This window comes from Stegostoma tigrinum, chromosome 2 (assembly GCF_030684315.1).
Source record: "Stegostoma tigrinum isolate sSteTig4 chromosome 2, sSteTig4.hap1, whole genome shotgun sequence".
Lineage (NCBI taxonomy): Eukaryota > Metazoa > Chordata > Chondrichthyes > Orectolobiformes > Stegostomatidae > Stegostoma > Stegostoma tigrinum.
The window spans coordinates 19878747-19890765 of NC_081355.1; the positions used below are offsets into that span (position 1 = coordinate 19878747).

Sequence of the window (12019 nt, forward strand, 5' to 3'; positions counted from 1 at the left end):
TGTGCAAATGATATGGTTTTAAACATATTCATATGTATACTTAAAGATTAATAGTGACATCAACAGACACATGTCAGAGAATGAGAAGTAAGATTGGAATAGGCCAAACTAGTGAGGGATGTTCTTACAGAGAACTGTGTTATAAACAGCCATGGAAATAATCGAATTTGCTGAAATCGACCTGAGCCAGATAGCAGTCACTCATAGATAAGGGCAAATGACATTACAGGACACAAACTGCCAGAATTGACAAGGGTAGCCGCTTCTCCAAAGTTCAAAATGGAACTTCAAGCCGCAAACCTGGTAACAGCAGAAACCAGTGTGATTCAGTCCCAGACAGCTGCTGAGATCAATGGCGTCAGTAACTAGGGGAATGGCTTTTGTGGTGAGGACATATGATAGTTTCTATTAACTTTGGACTTAAATTTCAGTCTGACAATTTTGAGACAGTGGAGAGGTCAAGAGAGGTTTTGATGAAGGTGTCATCAGCAGACCAAAGATGTCTTTCTGATGAAGCTGTTGGAGGCAGCATGTACCTGAGAAGTAGGAGTGGGTCAAGGTACAAACTTTCATGGATACCAGAGGTAACAACCTAGCAATGGGTAAATAACAAGTGGCTTTCTCACTATAGTTAGATAGGTAACAATACAACCAGTTGAGAGGAATCTCACCTCAGTGGTTGACAATACAGAGCAGCTGGATGAAGATGATGGTCAACTGTGTTGAAAGCTGCAGACAGGTTGGCAATGCCAAGAAAGAGATAATTTACATCAAGCTTGAAAAATATGTGGATGGGAGTGTCACCACTGCAATATGGTCTCTCTTCGACTAAGTTACAATGGTCCGATACAGTCTTTAATGAGTCTTATTCTTGACAATGTTGTTCCCATCACGCCAAGTTGGTAGCTTCCCATTATCATTTGACCTGATCTAGTAATATCCCTACCTTTCTTCAACCATTCACAGAACTTGACTTTGTTTTGAAATTCAGGAAATTTTCTTTATCTTGACAGTGGTTAGATATGTAACCAGTTAGCTTTTGAGTTGAAGCAAATCACAAGTAGGTTCTAAGGGATTATTCATTGTGCAAGAAGGGAGAAAAGATATGTTGAGAGAGTGAGATAAGGTAGAATGAGAGGAAGCTCATGCACAGCATGAACACCATGGGTAGGATGGCTTGTTTTTGTAATTCCAAATATTATGTAGTCCCAAATATTTTTGGTTACATTTCATTTAGCTTTGAATATAACCAATCAGATCAGGGTTTAGGAAGTGGGAACCATAGGCTTGCGCAGTAAATGGATACAGCAGTACTATAGGGTAACAATTTTAACAATGATTGAGAGTGGGTCAGAACAGAACAGAGCACACAAGTATAAAGAAAAGCAGGAACTAGGGACAAACAGAGAACAAAAAAAGTGAAAATTATTGGGTGTTTACTTAGATGTCATTTTCCCAACAAAATAAAAGAATTAATGGCACAAATAGGGATTAACAGGTATGATCTAATAACCATCATGGAGATATGGTTATGCGGTCATTGAAGCTGGGAATATTCAAGCAAATGCAAACTTTGGAAAGTACAGGCAGGAAGGGAAGGGTGGTGAGCGTGCTTCGATAGCACAAGGTAAAATAAGCACATTAGTAAGAAATGATCTTTAATTGGATTGTATAGAATTAAAACAGATAGAGGTACAAAATAATAATGTTAAGAAGATATTGGTGAGAGTAATCTATAGGATCTCTAGCAGTGGCTGTAGGACACAGAATAAATCAGAAGATTATGAAATCATGTAAAAGGGCAGTTCATAAATCGTGAATGTATTTTATCTTTATGCAGGTTGGGAAAATCAAATTGGCAGTGGTAGCCAACGGGAAGAATTCATACAGCACATTCAGGGTAGTTTCCTGGAACAATATATTATGGTTCCAACTAGTGATCAGGCTATTTTGGAACTGGTAAAATGAATGAGACAGGTTTAATAAATTATCCAAGGTAAAAGATCCCTAGAGAATAGTGACTGTAACATGCTAGACCATTCATTCGGATTGAGAGAGAGAGACTGTGGTCAAAAAAAGCTGTGCTAAACGTAAATAAAGGTAATTATATAGGAATGAGGCACAGTTGGCTGCAGTGAGCTGGAAGGGAGTTTAGATATAAGGTGGTTGGTGAACAAAACTAGGCATTTAAGAAACTGGTGCATGACTCACAGTTCATACAAGAGAAAAAGACAGCAACCAATTTGCATCCAGCAAAACTCTACAAACAACAAAACAGTGATGAGCAATTAATCTGTTTTAGTGATGTCTCTGTAAGGATAAATCATGGCCAGGTGCAGCATTATTTCCCTCCTTGCCTTTGGAGAGGTGATGGCATTAAGACACTGTCATGAATAATCATCCTGAACCCTAGGCTAACTTTCTGGGGACACTGGTTCAAATCCCACAATGCCAGATGGTTAAATTTGATAAGAAGCAATAAAGGTTGGCCTAACTAGTGATACCTGTGTCATAAATTAACAAGCTTTTTAAAAACACTGCCCACTGAGTCTTCCAAACCTGTCTTATTTCCCCTCACCTGGTCTGGTAGGACAATGGTAACATTACCTTACACAGCATTTAGGACCTTGAATTAATGTCTCATCTAAAAGGCAACCTACACAATAGGGAAGTGATGGCCCAGTACTGCCTGAAACAGCGAGAGAAATTATGCACCCAAGTATAAAACTGGAGAGTAAATCTATGCATTGTTGACACAGAGGGCAGGATGAATCATATTGTTAGCCAAAAATCGAGGTACTTTTCAAAAGAAAAAACTGATTAGAACAATTGGTGTTGGAGACTTGCAGAAGTCACTATGTATCCCAAAGAAAAGAGCCACAACTGGTATATATGTGTTCCGTTAACAGAGTAAACTGTCCAGAGGCATTCCGCTGGAGTGATTTTCAAACAGAATTTGACGCTGAGCTACACAATATGATGTTGAGCCATGAACCAAAAGGCTGGCAAGAGATCAGTCTTAAGGAGCATCATTAGAAAGGAAATGGTATATTAAACAGAACAAGAGAAATTTGAAACACCTCAAACAGATGATCATGGTGGGCAACGGTAACTAGCCTTTTAACTGCACAAGTCAAACTGCCTGTAGATGCATCAGCTTTACAAAGCTCAAAACACAACCTAAGCTGAACCCCTTCATCACCCACAAATCTTAAAAATAGCTGCAAAAACAGAAAATTACTCAGGCTAAAACATAATCCTAAAAAGTGAAAAGGCATAATTCCCAATAAATAAAATATAATTTGACCGCAGTTTTTCTTGATCAGTGAACAGAACTTGATTTAAGCTTTGGAGAAATAACTTTGCCGAGTTATATTGGAGTATACAATTTGCAGCATGCAAACAGGCTGTCTCCAAATTAACAACAGACACCTGAATATAATTTGCATTGAAACCAAACACCAACCTGTAAGACTGAATTTCCTTTCGTATCTGGCATCACTGGCACCATTTTTGATTTACAGGACCTGCTTTTTTTGTCCTGATGACTCCTGGCTTGGTGTTTTCCATCCTTGCCCCACAAAGAAATTCTTAAAACTGATGCTATCTGGTTTAGATCAGGACAGCTGTTGACTCTGTCAAAGTCAGTGAGACACTGCTGCTTTGTTTGATTTTAATATGAATGAGGTTGTGCAGTCAAAAACATGAAGGTAAACAGGAGTCACAGGAATCAAGTTACTGACCCGAGGGGTTGTCAAGAAAAAGACAGCCCAGAGAAGGCTTTGATTTACAAAACACAGCAGAGTATTTAGGACAGAGGTAGATTAAGAGTTCTCGAGGCCACAGACAGCAACATTCAAGGAATCACATCCTCTAATCCATCAAAACACAACAAATATGTTCTAAAATCTATACAGAAACAGGCTAATTGCATGTTTCGGCAATCCATAAATAAAACAAATATATCATTAATAGTGCTTAAATGAAACCAATCTAGCCAGAGAAAGAAATGTTAGAAAGGCAATCAAAACTACGATACAAACAAAAGGTTTTAAAGATAAATGTAAGTGTTTGTGTATGGATGTGATTTCAGGATGTCCTGAAGAGCTTTACAGCACATGTTTCTTTTCCTTAATTTAGTGAAGGCACATCTGTAGACTAGAAGAGATAATGAGAACTGCAGATGATGGAGAATCCAAGATAACAAAGTGTGAGGCTGGATGAACATAGCAGGCCAAGCAGCATCTCAGGAGCACAAAAGCTGATGTTTCGGACCTAGACCCTTCAGATGTCTGATGAAGGGTCTAGGCCCGAAACGTTAGCTTTTGTGCTCCTGAGATGCTGCTTGGCCTGCTGTGCTCAGCCAGTTTCACACTTTGCTATCGTAGTCTAGAAGACATGGCCTACTCTTGTTCCTCTTTCTTAAAGTCTTTTTGCAGCCAACTAGCACACAGTAAGCATCCACAAACAGCATGGTGATAATAACTAGATAATATGTTCCAATTATGTTGATTGAGCGATTAGATATTGTCCAGAACTCCCAATTCTTTTTATGTCTACCTGAGAGTGCAGATGGTTTAACATTCATGAAAGACTGCACTTCGGAAAGTCTAACACTTTCGCATTACTTCACCAGAGTGTCAGCCTAGACTTTGCACTCAAATCATAGGAAGTGGGACATGAACATGCATGTTGCTAACTCAGAGATGTCAGCAAACATCTTCAGAGGAAAGAAATATGGAGAAGGGAGGTAATTAGTGGGCTTCAGGTCTAGATGGCTGAGGCAACTAGTGTTAAGCGAAGGAATTAAGGGTTGGGCAAAAGAGAAGCACAGAGTTCTCAGAAGACTAATGAAGTTACACACAGGGTTAGAGGAATGGGAACAGGTGAGTGCATGGAGAGGTCAGGGCACAGTGATGAAAATTTTACACTGACGGATTGCCAGACTGGGAGTCCACAAGGCCAGCAAGCACAGGGTATTGGATGAACAAACTTAGTGTAAGCTAGGACATGGACAGAGCGTTGGATGAGTTTCAGTTTATGAATGAATGAAGTTCAAAAGTTCAACAGGAACAGCATAGAAATAATCAAGATCAAAGGTAACAACGGCATGGAGGATTGGTTAATTCAATAGGTGGAGATGGACCTATTCAGAGAATTTTGTGTCAGGGATCATCTATCTGAAGGGGGTTAATGTTCATAATAAATTGGTTCCACCATTCTGATGATATAATGCACAGTTTGTAGGCAAAGGCAAAAAGTTTTACTCAAGCTTTCAGAAGGAGCAGAAGTAATTGCACATGCTCCCTAAGGTCCTTAGTAATTATTTCTGACCAAATGTGTACTCATTGTTACTTAGTAATAAACTTTCTTGTTATCTAAAAGCAGTGCCTTATTTTAGATACTCTACTGTGCTGTATCCTTTACCGCTTATCGACAGAAAGGCTTAAGACAAAGCAAAAACAATTGGTGGCAGCAAATTATCTCAAACAAACCTTATTCAGCGCCACATATAGTTGAGGTAGCAAATATCACAAAGTACCAGGAATGGTCTTCTGTGAAAAAAGCACATGGTTTCAATGGTGTGAATCTGGTGACCACCAAGAAAAGTAATTCAGATCACCCAGATGAAGAGAAAATGTTTCAAGCAGTGCGTGTGTCACTTTAAGAGCATTAACACTTGAAGAAGACCCAGACAGTTAGCAAGCAGCTGAAATGCAATTACCAACAGAGAAAGACAGCAGTACATGTCACAGGACTGTCAGATCCAGAACACAAAACTCCTGTCAGCACAGAAGATGAAATTCAGTAAAGTTTGTGGAAGGAAACAAATTCAGAAAACATGACTGAGCGGTACAACCCATTTGCACTCATTTAGAAATATTTCACTGACCATCTATGGACAATAGAAGACTCAATGACTTAATGCACTGACAGCGAGATGTTTGAGCAGCAATCTTTCAGTAATGAGACTGAGATTTTGAAGTAGTGTACTTCATCAGTCAAACTACCACAAAGGGTGACTGAATCCGTCCAACTTGATCAACAAGTTGAAGGAGATAAGCTGTACATAATCCACAGAAGCCAGACCTAAATCCATAGATTCAAGACATGGTCAAGAATAAGAAAATGCCTGTTGGACATTCACAAGATTACATATGTGCCAAGTGAGGTTATGAACTAACTACCTGTGTTAGCAGACAAGAATTCCTCAGTGACGAAAATTCAAGCTATTAAAAAGTCCTTCAGATAAGATCATGGACCAACAAGATTTATAAAGCACAACAACCTCTCCGAAGAATATACAGATGGAAAAGATTAGCTCAGGAGAGATAATTCACAGATCAGAACCGGGGTTATCAGACCTCAAGCAAAGGACCTCGCATTTTTCCAAGTTCAAAAAGGAATGTGTGACCCATCCAAACACCTACATTTTTGAAGTCACATCCTGAGCGTGATGGTAAATACAGTATGGTTATATGCATGATTGTACAATGGGTTAAGAATGAAAGGAAACTTGGGGCAGATGTTATGTAAGGTGATGGTTCTGAAGGAATTAACATCCACACTACTCTGGTTCTGCTATTCTCTCGATCTCTCATACACAGTCTGTGGGCGCAGACAAAAAGTTCCACTTTGGGTTGCAGAGGGAAGATGTGTATCTGTACCAGCTTAAGGTTCTATAGTTTTGTAGTTCATTAGCACCTAAGAATATACAACACAAAACAGTACTACATAGGAATGGGCCCTTCAGCCCACAATTCTCAAGTACATCTGGGGATGAGCAATAAATGCTGGTTTAGCCAGTGATGCGCACATCCATAAATGAAGAAAAATGAGTGCCTGACCAAATGTAGTTATGCTTATTAATATCATGCAATAAAACGCCTTGTTATCTAAGAATAGTGGCTGTTTTAAGCGACTCTACTGCAGTGTATCATCGCCACTAACCACTAGTTTATGCAATATTGTATGCAACCGTCTTACATTTCTTACTACTCCATCTCCCCCAAGACAAATCAAAACACCAGAGGATTGGTGGCAGTGAACTATATCCTAAACATCCCTTTTCCACTAACACATTTTGGTAGAGGTGGCAAAAACCATATGGTACTAGGAGTGGACATTTGGGGAAATTTCACAGTATAGATCCACATGAACACAGCAGGCCAGGCAGCGTCAGAGGAGCAGGGAAGCTGACATTTCGGGTCTGGACCCTTCTTCTGAAGAAGGGTCTAGGCCCGAAACATCAGCCTTTCTGCTCCTCTGACGCTGCCTGGCCTGCTGTGTTCATCCAGCTCTATACTTTGTTTCCTCAGATTCTCCAGCATCTGCAGTTCCCACAATCCCTGGGAAAATATCACAGTGATTTTCCTCTCCTGCCTGCTTGCCTGGGAGGTACTCAGCTTTACCTCACTACCATCCATTAGCAAATCAGTCAAGTGGGGTTGAAGCCCTCAGCTATTTGCTCCATGACCTTGTGCAATGAGGAGCCAGCGCACAGCATTATTATCACATGTTCACTTCTATCAAAAGCATTTCAACCAGAAAGTGTTAAGATACACTACAGCTTAACTATCCTATAATGGGCTCCAAAGGTGATGGCTAAGGCCTTGAAGGATTTACTGAAGGTATGTAACAAGGGGAGACAAAACTAGTTCATAAGCCGTTGTGACAGCATGGCCGAATCATCGAATGGTTCTGAATGAAGTTAGCATATACATTCCACTTTGACTCTGTACCCTTCTTCAGCCATACGACCCTCTAAGCCATCTTCATTCTTGGTTAATTTTGCTTCAACATTGTCGCCAATACTACCAAACCCCAAATTGACTTTATAAACCATTCTGCCTCTCCTTCTCTTCCTTTAAGATGATATTTAGGTAACTTCCAGTTATCTTCCTAACACTTTCTGATTCAGTATCAATTTTGTTTGATAACAATCCTGTGAAGCATCTTGAGATGTTTTACTACATCAGAAGCGATAAACCACTCTCCGGGCTGTATTTTACAGCTCCTCTCCGACCTGCTAGAAAGCCAGTAAGGGGGGAGGGGATTTGTAAAAGGCAGTGCATGGCCTTCCCACTGGCCCCTGATCTGTCTCCTATACTAAAAAGCCTGGGGGTAGGCATCACTCGTGCTACTAAGGATCATAGGTGGCCAAATAACACCAAATCCATAGGATTTCCTCCTCACATGGGACAGAAGATGCATGTTTAGACAATTAGTGCTGCTTCCAATAGAAATGGCTGTGGGGCAGCTGGCCTTTTAGTGTGATCAGAGATAATGGGATCTGCAGATGTTGGAGAATCCGAGATAACAAAGTGTGGAGCTGGATGAGCACAGCAGGCCAAGCAGCATCTTAGGAGCAGAAAAGCTGATGTTTCGGGCCTAGACCCTTCATCAGAAAAGGGGGATGGGAGAGGATTCTGAACTAAATAGGGAGAGAGGGGGAGGCAGACCGAACATGGATAGAGGAGAAGATAGGTGGAGAGGAGAGTATCCATGGGGAGGTAGGGAGGGGATAGGTCAGTCCGGGGAGGACGGACAGGTCAAGGGGGTGGGATGAGGTTAGTAGGTAGGAAATGGAGGTGTGGCTTTTTGTGTATTGCCTGTCCTCAGAGCTGGTAATCCAGCACCCTATAACATCCAGCATAATGATGCTAAAGTACAAGCTGGCAATGTTGTGTTCAGTCAAGGCAGCTTTTACTCATAACCAGATCAAGCTGAATAAAAACAAAAGCTGTCCTGACTTACTGCCGACTTCGTAATGAAATTAAAATTTATTTACATTTATAAAATCATGAGGGGTTTAATAAGGTGAATGGCAGGTATCTTTCCCTAGGATGGGGGTTCAAGACTAGGGGACATATTTTTAAGGTTAGACGGAAAGACTTTAAAAAAGACATGAGGCACAAATTTTTTACACAGTGAGTGGTTTGCTGGTGTATTGAACTTCTAGAGGAAGTGGTGGATGCAGGCACAGTTACAACATTTAAAAGACATTTGGGTAAGTACACAAATAGGAAAGGTTTGGAGGGATATGGGCCAAATGCATGCAGCTCAGGCTAGTTTAGTTTGGGAACATGATTGGCATGGAATTTTTGGACCGAAGGGTCTATTTCTGTGCTGTGACTCTATGGCTCTATAATAAACATTTGAAAAGAGATTTAATCCACCATAAAGAAGTGAAATCAGGAGCTTTTGCTTTTGGGTTATTAATCAGGAGTGTGGTAACCGGGTGTAAGAATTGTACCACTTTGGGGAAATGCTCTCTTTGTTGGTCTTACTTCCATGAAAATTTATTTACTGCTGTATCAAGACATGGTCCAAGCTCAGAACACCCTTTAGGAAGTAAACTCTGATCACTTGGTTCACCCGTATTCCCACATCATGCCACATAACTTATAAATATCATACCAACTCTATACTTAGAGACGGTGAAGAAGGGAGAGTACATGGAGAATCAGAGAAATGAGAGATGTGCATTTAAACATTAAAATGTCCTGTTTATAACAAATAAATTCTGTAATTCATGATCAATTTTATCATTCCAGTTTTTCTTTTAATCATTCCTAACCTGCCTTCTCATAAAGGCATAACTCATACTTTGCTCTTTCAGCCTCTACACGGCATCACAAAATTAAGACAGATACAGACAATAATGATCCACTGTTTCCACAGCACACAGCAACAGCAAACTAAGCACTACCAGGAGTCTTTTAACAGATTCTGAAAACAATCCATTAATAATAAGCATTATGGACAGATGAGCAAGCATGGACTGAGACACCAGAAAAGTCATTGGCAGAAACAACCCTGTAGACACTGCAAAGTCCTCCTTACTAGTGTCTGGGGGCTAGTACCAAAACTGGGAGTGCTGACTCACCGACTAGTCAAGCAACTGCCTGACGAAGTCATACTCACAGAATTGTACCTTACAGACAATGTCCCAGTCACCACTATCATCAGCCTTAGATATGTCCCGTTCAAACAGCAAGACAGACCCAGCAGAGATGACAGCACAGTGGTATATAATCGGAAGGGAGTTGCCCCTGGGAACTGGACTCTGGACCCCATGAAGTCTCGTGGCTTCAGATTAAACATGGATGAGAAAACCTCCTGTTGATTACCATGTACCACCTCCCTCAGCTGATGAATCAGCAATTTTTCAGGTTGAACAATACTTGGAGGAAGCACTAAGGGTGGAAAGGGCATACAAAGTACTCTGGGAGGGAGATTTCAATGTCCACCACTAACAGTGGCTCGGCATCGGTACTACCATTAGAGCTGGTGGGCCCTAAAGGTCATCGAAGCTAGCTGGCCTGCAGTAGGTAAGGGAACCAACAAAAGGGAAAAACATTTTCAACATCATCTTTACCAATCTGCTGACTGCAGATGCATCTATCCATGACAGTATCAGTAAGAGTGACAACTGCACAGTCCTTGTGGTTACAAATTCTCGCCTTCACATTCAGAATAACCTCCATCGTGTTGTGTGGCACTATCACCGTGCTAAATAGTACAGACTTCAAACACATCTGGCAACTCAAGACTGGACATCCATAAGGCATTGTGGGCCATGAGAAGCAGCAGAATTGCACTTCAGCATGACACGCAACTTGATGGCCTGGCATATCCCTCACTCTACCATTACCATCAAGCCAGGGGACCAATCCTGATTCAGTGGAGAGTGCAGGAGGGCATACAAGAGAAATACTCGGCATATCCACAAATAATGTGTCAACCTGCTTGACAGGAACAGGGCTATTTGTGTGCCAAATAACTTGATCGAGTTAAGCGATCCTACAGCCAATGGATCAGATCTAAGCTCTGCAGTCCTGCCACATCCTGTTGTGAATAGTTATGGACAATTAAACAACTCAGTGGAAGAGGAGGCACCACAAATATCCCCACCCTCAATGATGGAAGACCCCACTGCAATAATGTAAAAGGTAAGGCTGAAGCGTTTGCAGCAATCTTCAGGCAGAAGTGCTGAGTGGATAATTGTCTTGGCTTCCTCCAGTAGTCCCCAGCATTACAAATATCAATCTTCAACCAATTCAATTCACTCCATGTGACAGTGGTTGGAGATGCTGGAAACTGCAATGGCTACGGACCCTGACAACATCCTGACAATACTACTGATGAATTGTGTTCCAGAACATGCTGTTCCAAGAGACAAGCTCTTCCAGTAGAGTTACAACACTGGCATCTACCTGACAAGATCGAAAATTGCCCAGACATATCCTGTACATGAAAAGCAGGAAAAATCCAACCTGGTATTTGCCAATAATAGCATAATGTTTGGCATCATTGGTAACTTCTCAGTCAATGTGTTCAAGTGCAACAAGATCTGGTTAATATTCAGGCTTGGGCTGATGAAGGGCAAGTAATATTCAGACCACACAAATGCCAGGCAATGACCATCTCCAATAAGAGATGACCTAATCACTGCCCCTTGACATTTAATGGTGATACCATCACTGAATTCCCTAATATCAACTTCTTGGGGTTATCATTGACCAGAAACTCAACTGGACTCACCACATAAACACGGTGGCTAAAACAGCAGGTCAAAAGCTAGGAATACTGCAGCAAGTAACTCACCTCCTGATTCCCCAAAGCCTGTCCACCACTTGCAGGGCACAAGTCAGGAGTGTGATGGACTATTCCTCACTTGCTTGGATAAGTGCAGTTCCAACAACACTCAAAAATCGATAGCCACAGGTGAGGTGCCGGAAGACTGGACGTTGGCTAACGTAATACCACTATTTAAGGAAGGTGGTAAGGAATAGCAATGGAATTATTGATCAGTGAGTCTGACATTGGTGGTGGGCAAGTTGTTGAAGGAAATCCTAACAGACAGGATTTACATGTATTTAGAAAGACGAGGACTGATTAGGGATCGTCAACGTGGCTTTGTGTGTGGGAAATTGTGTCTCACAAATTTGATTGAATTTTTTGAAGAAGTAATGAAGAGGATTCATGTGGGCAGAGCACTGGGTGTGACATTTGT

General features: G+C 41.2%; 1 protein-coding gene across 3 annotated transcripts in view; it reads right to left on the reverse strand.

Moving 5' to 3' along the window:
• zdhhc11 (zinc finger DHHC-type containing 11) overlaps positions 1-12019 on the reverse strand; it is a 112336-nt gene that overhangs the window by 48887 nt on the left and 51430 nt on the right. Inside the window, exon 1 of one of the 3 annotated variants that reach the window (XM_048521664.2) lies at positions 3467-3582. The exons of the other annotated variants lie outside the window; for them this stretch is intronic. Coding sequence (XP_048377621.1) covers positions 3467-3511 — 45 coding nt within the window. The 5' untranslated portion in view covers positions 3512-3582. Of the gene's footprint in view, positions 1-3466; positions 3583-12019 lie in introns of those variants that run through there. 3 annotated transcript variants of the gene reach the window in all.